This window comes from Lepidochelys kempii, chromosome 10, assembly GCF_965140265.1.
Source record: "Lepidochelys kempii isolate rLepKem1 chromosome 10, rLepKem1.hap2, whole genome shotgun sequence".
NCBI classification, from domain to species: domain Eukaryota; kingdom Metazoa; phylum Chordata; order Testudines; family Cheloniidae; genus Lepidochelys; species Lepidochelys kempii.
The window spans coordinates 23879440-23896242 of NC_133265.1; the positions used below are offsets into that span (position 1 = coordinate 23879440).

The 16803-nt window shown below is 39.0% G+C and overlaps 1 protein-coding gene across 1 annotated transcript; it reads right to left on the reverse strand.

Annotated features, from left to right (window-relative positions):
* Positions 1 to 119: 119 nt before the first annotated feature.
* Positions 120 to 8088, reverse strand: NUBP1 (NUBP iron-sulfur cluster assembly factor 1, cytosolic; the record flags this gene model as incomplete). Its single annotated transcript, XM_073361528.1, is given in 8 exon segments — positions 120 to 195; positions 807 to 890; positions 1732 to 1746; positions 1749 to 1833; positions 3321 to 3428; positions 5188 to 5277; positions 6074 to 6105; positions 8019 to 8088. Coding segments are annotated over 8 exon segments (552 nt in total), but the record flags the coding sequence as incomplete, so codon positions are not given.
* Between the last annotated feature and the right edge of the window lie 8715 nt (positions 8089 to 16803).

Below are 16803 nucleotides of genomic sequence, written 5' to 3' on the forward strand. Positions count from 1 at the left end.
GCACACAACAAGAACAGGAAATTAGAGCAAGGACATTAACTTAAAAATTATTTATTTGCAATACAGAAAAGGAGTACAAGTCTTTACATTCTTCCTATAAAATGCTTTCCTATAATTAACTGCACATTTATTCCATTCCTTGGGGTTTAGATAATTTTTCTTGTGAGTGCTTTAGGCCACAATATTCTTGAATCCCTGCAAAGAAGCAAAAACAAAGTAGTAGTGAACTTATTTTATGTATTGATCACTGTATGGATCTATTGCCTGCTGTGGGCATAAATCACAAAATTTTGTCTATCATACTACCCTAACTTATATTTGAAATGATTTAAAGAATTTGTTAACATGCCTTTTAGACCCATTTTTCTTCTGCTATTTGAATACTTTCTGCATTTTATACGTTTGCTCTTCCAGAAGTGTAAGAGTGACATACTCAAAACTTCATTCACTGGTAAGCTATCAAATTCCATTTAAGAAATGCCTGCTCGTAGAAAGTTAGCAAAACTATTTTATTTTGTCAGCAAGAGTACATGATGTATTTGCTGGAACGCAGTGAAGGTCAAAATAAGCCATAGAAGACACACTTATTTTAGTTACCTGGAGTTGAATAGCTAGCATTTTAACAGAATTTAATTGTTTAAAATATAAGTGGCTGAAGTAATTCTGAGACAAGTGGTGCAATTTCATGATTCTTATACAGTACATTCTGCCAAAATTATGCTGTTGATGCCTTCATAACATATTTTAGAAGTTAACTGCTCAGACAAAGTAATTCACACATCAGCCTTTTAACATGACATACTTACTTTGGATGATATTCCTGTAAGATGAAGTAGCTGGGGCCTCAGGTATTTCAGACAAAAAAGATTGGCCTTTATCACAACTTTTCCCTAAAAAAGAAAAAAAAGAAAGGGGGGGGAGGGGGAAAAAAAAAGCTAAAACCCTTGTGATGCAGGAAAACAAAACAAAAAAATTGCTGTACCAGTGCAGTGAACCAAGGGCTTATGTTCTTCCTGTGTCAGTAATACATAAATAAAGCATGGTAGCTATTTTCTTATATACAGCTATTAGTACTAAGAAGCAGAACAATGTAGTTTTTCAGATTGCGGTCCTAGATGTAGAAGTCTACGTACATCCCCTGTCTATGCCATCCTTCCATCTACATGGGATACTGTTCCTTAATTCCATGGAAGAGTAGCACCAAGATGGTCTTGCTTTACACTTGATACAGTGTAGACTGGCATATATTATCTACTAGTAACTTGGTTCTTTACATACTAGGTCTTTTAGTATATCTAATTATCCACTGAAAAAAATCCAACTAGCATTTTTTCAGTTATAGAAGCTGTAGTTTTAACCATATCAAAACTTTGTTACAAAATTTTGTTCTTCTTTGTGGTATGGTTTAATCCAGTCTGCAATTGTAAATGAGCAGTTTTTTAAAAAAATTGTACACTCTAAATTAGTCATGTTAATAAAGGTGAAAGGCTGACATGATTACTGTTTAAACCTAAGCAGGAAGTTCTCTCATCATTTTACTCATTTCAGACCAAACCATATTATCACAGTTCCACAAACTATATTTACAGGAATTTTAATTCTAAAAAAGTCAGCTATTTGGCACTGTGTTTATCACAGTGAATAAGTAACACATAGTTGATATACCAAAAATAACCCTAAAGTAATGGCAAGCATATTGTTGCTTTTTATTATGTAATTTGCCAAGGTAACCTATTTGAGGATCTAGGGCACTTTACTGAGGAGAGAAATATTTAAATTTTGGCACATCGTCTGTGCTCCTCCAGTTGTTTGAGGAAAGATTTGAGATTCAGTCTGTAATGTTAAAAAACAAACAAACAAGTAATACAAGACAACTTCAGAAAAGATCATTTTGAGAACGACATTTCTTCAGTTTTGTTTAGTGGTATTTTCCAATCACCACTTATTGAAATCCCACTTAAAACAGGACCATACATTGTGGGCTTCTGAAGGCTGTGCACGGTAGTTTCCTGGCATACTATCACTAAATAGAGTGGATGTCTACACAATTAAAACTTTTGACCTAAACTTTCACACAAATCATTTCTGCCCATTAAGAGCATTTTAGGTGCATATATAAATCACAAGTACCATTTCTAAAACCTTTTTTCCTTTATTCGTCTAGTTTAGGTTACTGTTCCTCCAAGACATTTATTGTGATATATACAGAATCCTAATTTTAAAATTGTGGGTTAGAATTTAAATTTACAAGAGTGAGGGATGTGAAAGCAGACAGTGTGGCCAGCCAAAAGCTGTCAATATTCTTTAATTCTTTCCAAGACCTGGGACTCCTGAGCAGAGACTGCCAATGATGTCTGATTTTTCAAGCACTCATATTGCTTTGAGGATGTGTTCAAATGGGTAATAGGTTGATGTCAAGGAACTCACCTGAAACCCATGGACCCACATTCCCAAGACCAACTGATAGTGCATTAGTCTGCATGTTTGAATGGTTATTACCATCCTTCAGTTCTTCTCTAACTGGGTCAGTAATATGTCATTTGTCATCTTGTTCCCTTCCGAGCCCAACCTTCAGACTCCATGTTTATCATGATTGGCATATACAATCAGGCATGGGAATGTTTTTAGAAAATGATTATGGTACACAGGGTAGCTAAACCCTATTCCATAATGCTCCCAGTTCTTACTTTCATGTGTTGAAAATGCCAAAAAGGTTCTGAAGCAAAAGCAGCACGTGTAGCTCACTTATGTAATAGGGTTATCAGGAGTTCAGCATCTAAAGGAAATTTTTAGTAATGCAGAAACATCTAAATGGTTGCATAAGCTTTTAGAAGCAAAACTAAACAAGAAGGGAGGATGCAGTAGTGCTTGAACACACAGCACTTCAGAAGTTTCCTACGTCACAGAAGCTGCAACATCCCACATCAGCGATTCAGAGATGCCAGCCAGTGGTTCCTCTTAATAGGAGCATTTAAGACAGAGTTGTTAAACACAGATCTTAAAGTAGGCCTCAGAGTGGTAGCCATGTTAGTCTGTATTAGCAAAAAAACTGAGGAGTACTTGTGGCTCCTTAGAGATGAACAAATTTATTTGGGCATAAGCTTTTGTAAAATGGGTTTTAGCCCACGAAAGCTTATGCCCAAACAAATTTGTTCATATCTACGGTGCCACAAGTACTCCTCATTCTTTTTAAATCAAGTTTGTGCCCTGATAAGTAAATCCTTTCACTTCCGTCATGGTTACCACAAAACGTACATACATTTGGAATGCATATATTAAGACAAGAGTGAAAATATTAGCAATAAGTTTTAGATACTTACCTTACATTTTGGGCATACAAAGCCATTCATATTTTTAACACCTATGATTGGTAGTTCCACCTTATGACAGAAGTTGATCTCCTTTCAAACATCCTAAAGTGATATTACCTAGCAAAGGCAAGTGTTATTTTGTCAGTCCACCTGTACTGGACTTTTTCCAACTATGGGTTTTCCTGCAAAGCAAACTTTCCTAGCACTTTCAAGCAACTATTTACAAGAGCTCTTACTGAATTCTTTCTGACTTCTCTTCGCATTCTGAGCATGTTTTCTACCATCAGATTAAACAGGTAATCTATTGTCTGGTTTACTCAATTAAGGTATCTTCTGTCTTGAGGCTGACCAAAAATTATCAAGCTATTTAGATCTTTATTCAACCAACTTAGCTTCCAGCATCTTTAAATCTGTCCAGCAATTCTGGCATGGGATCAGTGAAAAGTATTCTTTAAATAGAACGGATTATGCAAATATTACTTTTGCATCTACTGTAGATTTACAGAAAGACATCAAAAAACTAATCTGGTGAAGGTGTTGAGGAAGATGTGCAGGAATGGGTTTACTCACTCTTTCCAAAGTAAATTCTAACATCACTCCCTAATCCTTACTCTTCTCAAAGACATACCTGACCTTTATTTCCTTCTATTTCCTACCACCATATACCTTGCATTCTGCTCACTACTCCCTACTTAGTATTTCATTTGTTTCCTGCCACTTGTGCCTCTGGACATTTTCTTGTTACTCCTGGAAAACTCTGCCTCTTCCTGCACAATTGGCCTCTTCTCCCCCTCCTTCAAATTGCCCACTAAGAATGTACCTTTGATTTAGCTAGACTTCTCCCACTAATCTCAGCCCTGGCGCCTGACTTCAAACAAAAAGGTACTTAGAAATCATCATCTTTTCAGTTGATCATTTTAAATATAGAAGGTTTTGGATACAACAATCCTGGACCTTCACAATATCAGTACAGAATCACTGTTCAGAAAGATCTGCACCGTAAGTTATACTTCCAACAGAGCATTCTACTCAAATTTCTCTATATTTTAACTTATGCACTGTCAAACTAGAATTGCGTTTTATCAATGAAAGTTAGGTACATTCTACTTCAGAAAGTTTAGCAGAAAATGTATGCAGAAAGCAATGGGATGTAGGACCAAAAGGGCTAAAACAAAGTAATTTTAAATCGACACTAACATGGAAATCACACATTAAGTTCTGAAAAAAGGATAAGCAGTTTTATTACATAATTTCATCAGCAACACTGGCTCAAAAGAATATTGTCTATTGCCGTAATCAAATGGTCTACTTCCTTCCAGTTTTCTTTTATGCACAAAAGGATATTAAAACAAACAGTATACATTTAAAAGGTTGAATTATTAACCAAATAAGACAGTTTTGCTACCTACATTCATTAAAAAAAACCATCAGGTAACTTGGAAATTATGTTGTTGAATATTGAGATTTCTTTCAGATATGCAATCAATTTAGGAATCTTTTTAAAAATGTGATCAATATCCATACCTATTTAGAAAGTTCATTAGACCCGTGTTAACATGGAGCAATAAACGATAGATATATGCCCAAGTGTGAAAAATGTATAAAATACACATTTCAATCAGTGGTATGCATGCAATCATACTTTATCAAATATAGACTGCTTAGTTTCCATCTAGCCAGTCTTCACTAAATTATTCTGATTATGTTAAAGATCTCAGTTCAATATAAGATAACCATCCTATAGTGAAAGGAAAATGCTAAGAAAAACTGCTTTTCCAACAAACCAAGTTTTATATGGAAAAAAGGAAGCACTGTCTAACTTGCAATAGTTTATGCTCCCTGATGCAACAATCAACAATGAAAATATTTGAGATACAGACCATTTTTGGGGGGGGGGGGGCTCTCCAACTAACAGCATCATCAGGACCACTGAGCAAGAACCCCACTGACATGACCCTTAAGTTTTCTTCAACATACTAGAAAAGAGGAAGCATACTATTAAAATATTCCAGAAAGAAATGTACTTGACAAAATAACATCCTTGCCAGTTCTTAAAAGACTTTAATCCATTTAAGAAAATGAATGTTGGAGGAAAAGTAAGGACACTTCATTTTTTCAATCAGTCAAAGGCTGCATGATTTCTGTACAACAGTCAGTAATCTGATCTATATTTCATTTTAAAGAGCCTTTTACAAACTTACAATACCAATTACTGCAATAATCTTCACAGAATCTCTATTGAGAAGGCATGTGGCTAAAATGACTTTCCGTTCTCTCTCAGCATCAGAAAAATAGTTGTGTGGTGGCATGTACAAAGTTTGAACAACATCTGAAATAGTTCCATGCATTTTGTTAAGATCACCACCTCTGTTATTCCTTGGGATTTAATTATCTGCAGTGTTGTTATAATTGAAAGTGAGGTACTGTGCAAGTACATGAGAACCAGAAATAATGAAACCAACTTGTCTATTTTTGCTGCCCAAACCAAAATAAGTGCAAAAGGAAACAGCTGAAAAAGCAAAACTTTACTTTGTTTTAAAATATTCGGTTATAATAGCCCACTGTGATGTTCGTAACAGAAGGAATTTTTTTAAAGCTATGATTTTTAACCTGTAGTACCTCTTTAAGAAGCAGGACTTCTGTATATGGAAAAGACTGGCGGGGGGGGGGGGGGGAGAGAAAATACTTCTAGTTTCTCTCTGGGATAGGGCCCTACACTGTATTCTTTAAAACAAAAGAAAAGAAACCCCTCACTAACTTACCACCAGAGACCATCCAGAACCACTCAGGTGAAGCTGAGGAGTTTTAAAAACCCATATATGCAGTATATACACAAAGCATGTAAAATATAAGCTACACTGTAATGCTACATTTCAAACCAGATGCCAAGAAATATGCTAACCGTATTGAAAGAGTCAAATGGCCATATAAGAAACTGCAAAAAGGCAGAGTTCCTGAATTAGTCAGTAAACAATGAATTCTGTCTGTGTTGATCAAATGGCTGTTGCAGCAAACATGCTGCCTAACAATTGCAATATAGCCCTCAAACCCTTGCTGCAGAAAAGTTAACCCTCAAGGACAGAAATATTTGAAGGAAAGAAAGAGTGAGAGACGCTGCTAGCCACTGCCTGTAAATATAGGGATACCTGCTAAACATTTGCTACATAGAGAAGGTTTTGTCATAAAATACAACAAAACCAGAAAGGGGACTGGCAACCAACTTCAGAGAAACACAAGAATATACAAATCTCTCTCAAAGACAATACTTCCTTATGCCAATGGCATTACTTTCCTAACAATGTGTCAGCCTGATCATAGATAAATGACTTAGAGGCTGCTAATCGCATGGCAAAGACCACTCAAATATCCTTCCAATACAAACAGTACCATGACCTATATATACTCAATGTGTAAAAGTAAATTACTTGTTCAGAATGTTGAGTGTCTTTCTCCTGTGCCAATTAGCTAGTCTTTAAGGAAACAAAGGCAAACCTTGCTAACGCTAATGGTGTATGTGATTATACCAAAACATGGTGTGCCCCTACTTCTCAAAAATTAAACAGAGCTATAATAGGTTTCAGAGTAGCAGCCGTGTTAGTCTGTATTCGCAAAAAGAAAAGGAGGACTTGGGGTACCTTAGAGACTAACCAATTTAACTGAGCATAAGCTTTCGTGAGCTACAGCTCACTTCATTGGATGCATTCAGTGGAAAATACAGTGGGGAGATTTATATACACAGAGAAAATGAAACAATGGGTGTTACCATACACACTGTAAGGAGAGTGATCACTTAAGATATGCTAATACCAGCGGGGGGAAGGGGCGGAGGGCAGGGAGGGGGAAGAGAAAACCTTTTGTAGTGATAATCGAAGTGGGCCATTTCCACAGTTGACAAGAACGTCTGGGGGGGGGGGGAATAAACATGGGGGAATAGTTTTACTTTGTGTAATGACCCATCCACTCCCAGTCTCTATTCAAGCCTAAAGTTAATTGTATCCAGTTTGCAAATTAATTCCAATTCAGCAGTCTCTCCTTGGAGTCTGTTTTTGAAGTTTTTTTGTTGAAGAATTGTCACTTTTAGGTCTCTAATCGAGTGACCAGGGAGACTGAAGTGTTCTCCGACTGGTTTTTGAATGTTATAATTCTTGACATCTGATTTGTGTCCATTTATTCTTTTACGTAGAGACTGTCCAGTTTGACCAATGTACATGGCAGAGGCGCATTGCTGGCACATGATGGCATAGATCACATTGGTGGATGTGCAGGTGAATGAGCCTCTGATAGTGTGGCTGATGTGATTAGGCCCTATGATGGTGTCCCCTGAATAGATATGTGGACACAGTTGGCAACGGGCTTTGTTGCATATCACTAAAACTTCAGAATTTTGTACAAAGTGATGATTCTGCAGTATTATAGTCTTCAAAAGCAATAAAGTTTAGTTTATGTTCTGTTATCCTAGCATTAACTGTTTACTTGAAGCATTCAACTCATTTATACAAGCTAGCCAAGCTGTACTGAATTCGGAGGGGCTCACCTTGCTTTTTATTATATAAGCATTTCCTCGCATATTCCCCAAGAAGTTATTGTTAAACAAGCCCTATATACACACACACACAAGCAAACTGAGTCAAGTAGAGCTCCCAATAAATAACCTATTAGGCCACTTGAGACAAGTCTCTTACAGTTTTTAAAACAGAAACAATCATATCTGTTCTCCCTCTATACCCAGTATTTTAGGGATAGATATTTGTGGACCCAAAATGTCCAGCAGAGCAATCGAAGAAAAAAAGTTGGAAATAAGTTTGCACAGAGTTGTTCACACAATATCAAATTAGAAGCAAACACTAAAATGAGTTTAAATTTGGAGTTTAGTTTAGATTACGAATGGGAAATGAAGCATTCTAACATTAGATCGTCGGCTTGAAGACATGACTGTCTTTACTAAATACATTTTTGGTAACAGGCCCAGTTCTAATGGGCAGTCATTCACCATCTCAATGGAAGTTAATTTGCATCTTCCTTGGTAGTTGCAGCAGGAATTGCCCAAGCATGGGAACTGAATTATCCCCTCATCCTCAGGTACATCCATGCTACAAGGACACGGCCCAGCTGGATATTTTCCATGGGTAGAGGGCATCTCATTCTAACAGGTTTATTGCTAGCATGTTTAGAAAGCGTGTAAAGAAACACGTTTTCATATCCACCACATTGGCAATAAAACACACTGTAGGAATATAGATGTGCCTGACTGTGTAGCATAGACAGACCTTTAGGATGGTCTGTGCAGGTCAGGATCTCCACAAACCAGCCAGCGCTATGCTGGGGAACTTTGTGCTGCTGCCTCGCCACAGATCTGAAAAAATGCTTCAGGCTCAGACATTTTTAACATTGGCTAAATTCACTTAAAGTTACTTAAGAGTTTAGGAGTTAATTACTTTTCAACCAGCAGTATTTGAATCAGACCTTAAACACCTCCGTAGTTACAATCCATTGTGAAGTACAACGTTTCAAACAGTCTAAAACAAAACACACACAAAAAAAAGTCTTAAGTATATGTGCAACTCTCAGCAATTAGGCATTTGTGTACCATTCGGAGCAGCGGGGAGGATGGCTTGAAAATAAATGGCTTTTGTAGGAGTCCTCTCTGTGAATTTAACATGTAGCAAAGCTTCTGGAATGCAATTTGTGCTACATTCTTCACCACACTCAGAGCAAAAGAGGTTATTCTATTACAGTCTAAAATAACGCACGTACACAGAGGGCTGAGAGCCCTTTTGATAGACATTACTAAGGTATCTGATTTTTCATTACTTTGGGAAAGTCAGATGACCTCTAACACTGTATCAATAGACCACGACACAAAAGCCTCTAACAGTGGTCAGCATGCTGAATACGAAGCTTTGAATTTTGCACCAGGAAAGCCTGACTCCAAGCATCCAGTTTAAGTAGCAATCAGCTTGTCCATCCTACTAACACTACTATAATTCAGATTATAGGATAGGGTATGATATGTCTAAAAAAATAAGCATGCATTTTCAAGCATAGCAGAAGCACAGAAATGTACCATTTCTCAGGAGCTGGTCAGCTGAGTTCTTAATAAGCTGATTATACTGTTGTACTTCTGCAAAATTGTGACACACAAACCAAAACAAAGAGGATTACTATTTACAGTTTGGGAAGATACATAACTGTACAAGCCATTTTACATGTCTGATAATTTATTAAGGGCATTTATAAGGTACCCATCATAATCTAGATCAGTGGTGGGCAATTTGCGGCCTGTCAGGGTAATCCACTGGCAGGCTGCCAGATAGTTTGTTTAGATTTGCACGGGCCACCCGCAGCTCCTAGTGGCCGTGGTTTGCTGTTCCCAGCCAATGGGAGCTGCGGGAAGTGGGCATGGGCCACAGGGATGTGCTAGCCACTGCTTCCCACAGCTCCCACTGGCCGGGAACAGCGAACCACAGCCACTGGGAGCTGCGGCCGGACGTGCAAATGTAAACAAACTGTCTGGCGGCCCTCCAGCAGATTACCCTAATGGGCCGCAAGTTGCCCACCACTGATCTAAAGTCATGTTCAGCACGCTCAGATTCAAAGACAAGCATTCCTCTAATCTAGCTAATTTCTCGCAGCCCCATAATTTGAAAGAACACATGACAACAACCTCAAAACAGATGACACTATAGCAAAAAATAGAATTGACAGCTATTAAAAAGCCTGAAGAATAGTGCAAGAGTTTAGTCTCTTGGTTAGGGAAATGGGATTCTTGACTTCTCTTTTCAGCTCTGCCATCTACTCGTGCAAAGCTGTATCAAGATGGAGGTAAATAAATAACACAGAGATTGCATGGTTATACCATGTTTTTGAAACATCTGCTGCTTTAGTGAGAAAAAATGAGCAAAAGAAGTTTGATGTTCAATAACAACTTAAATATATTTAAAATACAGTGTACACTAGAAACTGATGCAATCTACACATTATAAACCAAAGCAGGTTTCTTTGGCAAAATAATTATTACAGCTTGTTTAAAGTGTCATAGAACAATCTTGGATTGTCCAATCCTTGAGTTGTTGTAACTAAAGCAGGTAAATGTTCCCTGAGCAGCCAAGCAGGAATTGGCAAAATCCTGCGTGGATACAAAATTTATATCCACAGATATAAAGTGGATATCCGCAGAGCTTCAGGGCTCTAGCGACAAAGAGAGACAAGCAGGGCCATGGCCAGCGCCCAGGCCAGATGAAAGCAGCAGCAGCAGCAGCAGCATGTTGGGCCGCCACTCTCAGGAGTCAGTGCCCACCCTGGGCAGCTCCTCTGTACTGCCCTCTGCCCACGGGGAGCGGCTCCAGGCTCACAGGCAGCTGTCTCTGGTCACACTAGTGTGTGCAAGTGGCTCACATGCTCCCGGGCAGGAGTCCCTTCCAGGCAGAGGTGTGTGTCACCAAGATGGAAGGGGTTGCAAGCACCTTGGAGGACAGGATTAGAATCAAAATGACTGATAAATTGGAGAATTGGTCTGAAATCAACAAGATGAAATTCAAAAGAGAAAAGTACAAAATACTTAGATAAAAAATCAGATGCACAAATACAAAACGGGAAATCACTGGCAAGGACGGTGCTCAGTTGTTCTCCAAGTCCACTGAAAGTAGGACAAGAAGGAAAGGGCTTAATCTCCAGCAAAGGAGATTAAGGTCAGAGATTAGAAAAAACTTTCTAACTATAAAGATAGATAAACTCTGGGCAAGGCTTCCAAGGAAGATTGTAGAATCCCCATCATTTAAGTTCTTTAAGAACAGGTTAGACAAGCACCTGTCAGGGATGGTCTAAATATTCTTGGTCTTACCTCAGCACAGAGGACTGTATTATAGGACTTCTAAAGGTCCCTTCCAGCCCTACATTTCTATGATTATTAATATAACTTGAGTGCAACAGTGAAAGGAGTGCAGATTTATCTTATTTGGGGATATTTAGAAGATTAGCAACTGAATTAAAAAGGAGTGTGAAACAATTCCTTCCATTATAAATACCCGAAATACATCTCTGTAATAGCAACACATGATACTAGCAGGTAAAATGTCCAGGTCTTTAAAAAAAACCTCTAATGCCACTTAGTTTCCAAGCATTATTCTTCCATATCTCTTAAGTATTAGGAGAAAAAGCCACAAGCTTCAGAGGCATAATGATCTCTCTCTCTCTCAAATATTATATCGTACCTTTCATCAGCCTTAGGGCAAACTACATAGGCAAAATCACCAGGACATACAGCCCTCTGCCAACCAAAGAAGAAAAAAAAAAAACACATTGTACAAACAGACAGGAGAAATACCAGCCAAGGATCCAGAGCAAACTCCAACACTTGCAAAATGTCAAGGTCTCCTCCCAAAGTCCTGGCATAGCAATCTGCTTTGTATCCTTGTGACATCAGAAGGAGGAAGACCTGAGTTGACTGCTCAAGGCTTTGAATCCGAAGTCCCTGGGAGACTAGGTATCCTTTCTCACTTTTAACTTTCATCTAAATATAGTGGTCTTTCAGATTTACAGAGCATCATTGTACAATGTGAAGAAGCCAACTGAATTAAAGATAGAATGAAAAATACTTGGAAAATATAGTTTGTCTGCTGATTGGTACTGAGGAAGAACTGCATCAGTGATCAAGTCCAACATTTGACCCTTTATTTGCATTGGGGGAAGAAACAGATTTTAATTAAATAACCACAAGAATTGCTGAAAGTCTCTCACAATCGTCAGGTATACAAAGGTTCCCCCCATTTGAATGACTCTGAAAATGTGGATGCTATTTTTGCCAACAGGTCTGGGAAAGAAAAAAAATCCAGCCAAAGACTAGGAGGGCAGTACATGATAACCAACAGGAGGGAAAAAAAGAATCAGAGATGGATTGCATCATTCCAATGCAAGAAAGTTCTCTGCAGTACATTTCTAATGTCCTTTTCCAGAGTGAATAATAAAAAAAAAAATTCTTTGATTTTAAAAATAGTTCTAAGGGGAATGCTGCATTAATCTTTCTACTGCTGGATAATCACGTCCCTTTAAGAGGACACAAGGCAAGGGCTAAATGACCTTTAGATTAAGTTCAAATTCCCCTTTTATCTGGTGATTTTGAACCAGCCACATACACCAACACAAGATAAAGAGATCTGTAGAATACATAGATTGATATTTCCAACTAGGAAAGAAATTCCACTTACGCAGCAGAGAAAAATATAAATCTTATGATAAAAACCCCTTGAAAGAAAACAAACCTAACTTCCAGATGTTCATGGTCAGAGTGGTCAGCCAGTCAGACCTGGTTCCTCAAGTTTAGTGACAAGATTTTTTTCCAGTGGCTGCAACCAGACTTCTGTGTCCCCAGTGCAGCAATATCAACTGTCTGCTGGGTTTTTGACATTTTTTTTTTAATATAATCATGAGGTTTTTTACAGTTCACTCAAGTGCCCTTTGACTTTCTGTGGAGGATACTCTGCATTTTGCAGTTCAAAAAGGCTTGTTTTCATCACTATATGTCCTTACAAAATATTTAATGGCACTTTAAACTATTGTAATAAAATACTGTCTGCCTTAAAAGTAATAAACCTGTTGAATTTTAAGATACGGACTTGAGAATGCTCAGGAAGCTAATTACTGACAATTCAAGCTGGCAGATGCATGATGGAAATGTGAATAATACAAGTATTTTGAACCTGTGCTGTTTACTGCTCCAGTTACTAGTTTGTTTAGAATTAGGGACCATTCCTTTTAAGTAACACTGAGCACCTAAACTTCTAAAGTGGACACATTTTAAACTGCACTCTCTGCAATGAAGTAGAATTTATAGAATGCCGATGTTACGCTTCAGCCCATATTCCCTCACTAACTACCTCAGCAACCTCATTTATATTTAATATGAGGGACAACAGCAAAGAAGCACAGATGAAAGAGCCCTCACATCAGAAGAGTAATTACTCGCCATAACAATTTTTCTGAAAGAAAGGAAAAGAGCTACTGAAGATTAGCTTTGTCCATTCCTGCCAGCAGCAGACATCTCAACACCACCTCACAATCAACTGTTTAAACTAAGGTTTCAGAGTAACAGCCGTGTTAGTCTGTATTCGCAAAAAGAAAAGGGGTACTTGTGGCACCTTAGAGACTAACCAATTTATTAGAGCATAAGCTTTCGTGAGCTACAGCTCACTTCATCAGATGCATATCGTGGAAACTGCAGCAGACTTTATATATACAGAGAGAATATGAACCAATACCTCCTCCCACCCCACTGTCCTGCTGGTAATAGCTTATCTAATTGTAAATTGAAAGATAATTGGTCCACATGCAACACATTGCTGAAAAGTAAACTTTTGACTAAGAATTAAAACAATGTCTCACTTCAAGCTTTCAGATCTGGACCCTAATTTGTTCTGCTATCTTCTCACTGCTTGCAACATGAATAGAGAGCCCAACTTCTTGTTAACATTAAAGTAGTCACATAGTCACTATTTGCAAGTGATCTGCTTTAATTCCATGCAGGAGGGAAATAATCCTATTTCTATAGATGCTCCCTCTTTGTTCGCACAATAGTTGGTTTATTTGCACTGAGTAGCCAGCTCAGTACCCTCCTTTTACGGATAAATCATCATCACCATGAGATGAATATTAGCTCTGAAACACAAACCTACTCTGGATCTTTGCTATGCTGCCGGAAGTGAAAAATAAAACACGAGAGCGTCTCTTTGCTAACTTTAAGGCACCATGACAGCTTTAAACATGTACCTGCTTCTAGTTTTGACACTACCTTAATGTAGTTTTTAAGATATCCTTACAAAAACTAAGATTTTGAGATTTTATATGAGAAATCAGTTACTAGGTTAGTAATGCAAAAAAAGCCCAGTAATGAATATTGTGGCAGTTTCCTGTATGGGAATTAGCATAATGAAATCTATTATTGGTCAGCTGCTAAATGTTGTTTCATATAAAATCCCTAAATCACATTTAAGTCTTCCCATTCATTTCAATAGGAATTACCCTTCTAGTAGATTTTTATCCCTCTTTTAACAGGGATATAAAAACTGGCACACTGGACCAGATCAGCAGTAAATCTCTTCCAGTATTTCACCTCCACTATTGGCCAGTAAGTACCAGCTGCTTCAGAGAAAGGCACAAGAAATCCCTACTGCAGAGTAACCTGGCCCCAGGGAAAGTTTCCTCCTAACCTCTAGTAATTAAAGGTTTGTTGTCGGCCTGAAGGGTTTATATCCCTTCTCAGACAGATGCACTTTATTTTGGATGGGATATAACAACTATGAATATTCTTGTTTTCCCATGTAAATGTCCTGCCCTTTTTTGAAGACTTTTGAGCTCTTGGCCTGAATGTCTTGTGGCAATGAGTTCCAAAAGGAGTGTTGCATGGGAAAGTATTTCCTTTTACCAGCTTGGCATTTTTCACCTTTCAGTTTCACTGACTGCAAGGTTATTCCTGTAATATGAGACAAGCTGAAATACAAGTTTGATCTACCTTCCCTGTGCACTCATTGTTTGTATTTCTATTTGATTAGTCACCTTTAAAATAAAGATTCTAAGTATGTTCGGTTACTAGTGGCAAGAAGATTAAAACTTGATTTTGAATAAACACTTTTTTTTTTTTTTAGTAACAGCTGATTGCAGAAAACATGTCAGTTGTGAAACAGTCCTAATTATTGTCTTAAATATTTTTTAAAAATCATTTTATAATGGGGAGGAGGAATTGTTAGGGAGTTGGGGAGCCACCCCCAAGCAGACCCTGGCTGACCCCTAGCTTCTCCCAGTCATTCAGGCACATCTGCCCCTGCCTGTATACTTCCCTCTGCCCCCCAACTCTCCCATTCAACCCTGGCTCAGTGCTGTCAGCTCACTAGCCTGTGCCCCTACCCCAGTCTGTCCGCCCCCAGCCCTTCTGAACCCTAGTCTAGGTGACCCCCCCAGCAGCCTCATGTGCCCCACTCTGTCCCCCGTCACCTGGCCTTGCAGGCAGAGCGCTGTGAGAAGGCAGCCACTGCTCCCTCCCTCTCTCTTGGCAGCTGGTTGCTCCCGCCTGGAGCCAGCTGCCCTCTCTAATGGCACCACAGCAGCCGCTTGTGGGCAAAAGGTGCAATTACAGCACCTCCCACAGAATCTATTTCCTGCCGGGGGGGGAATGATTTCTGCACATGCACAGTGGCGCAGAATTCCACCGGGGTATTTTCTAGGTTTTAAAAAATGTTCTCAACTGTTACCTTGTTACTGTTACCTCAGCTGAACCATTTTAAGTCACATAATTTTAAATTGCTGAGCTATTAAGCTAATTGCTGAGCTATTAAGCTAATTAGTTAACTGCAAGTACTACTAACAATCATACTGTATTTCTTGCTTTCTTCTCACCACTGCCTGACAAGTCAATCTTGTCTCCCATCTTCCCCCACTATGGTAGTTTTTCTTCCAATATAGATGCCATCAACTCACCTTTACTTCGAAGAGAACATTTCTACATATTTAAGAATTGATTCTAGTCTCAGAAACATAGCATGCGTTGTCTTGTGTTTTAGAAATAACTACTGCAACTCCACTTGGGGACATGCAGCCCCCCACACAGCATATCAGGCAATCAGATTTCCTTTTGACTGATTTATTCAGCCTGGATTCTGGAAGCACTCAAATAATACCCGCTGCCAGAAGATGAGTGCGCAATGATTCCCAATTCACGGGTCAGTATGCCAATATCATGACTTTCTAACCACTTCCCTGCCCCCAAAACAGCTGTCTGCTGGCTTATTTGGAACTGTTCCATACACATAAGAAAAAGAATAAAACTCCGAGGAGGATTTGGATTAAACAAGTTAATACCTGAAGAAAGTGCTCTGTGTAGCTCAAAAGCTTGTCTCTTTCACAAAGAGTTGGTGCAACTTTCTGGCCTTGTGGATTATTTATTACATAATTTGGAAAACACATTTGGCAGTACCAAGTGGGAAGCATGATCTTATGAATGCTACAAAAGCAGAACTTCAGGGGCTCCCAACTACCTGAAAGTCCTAGTGGTTTCATCACACAAACTAAATACCCTGTTTTATACGAGTACTGAGATCCTTTTGAACCAAGGCGCTACACAGTATAAACACAAACTGATTATGTACACAATTAAGTACTTTAGTATGGCCTCATGGATTTACGTGAATTATAAATAAGGCTCTGTGTTTGTCATGGAGGTCACTGATTCAGTGACTTTCTGTGATCTCTGCAACTTCTGCAGAGGCTGGTGTGCCTGGCCTGGGAGCTGCCTGAGCAGCTCAGGCAGCCCCATGGCCAGTCGCACTGGCTGCGGTGGGGGCAGTCTGCCCCCCTCCTCCCACCAAGAGTTTGGCGGGAGGGGGGACGCTCAGGACTGGGGTGGTGCTTACCTGGGGGGTGTCGCTGGAAGGGCGACAGGAACTCCCCTCCCTCAGCTCCTAGCTCCATGTGCTGCCTCTGCCCACAGTCACCGCCCCCGCAGCTC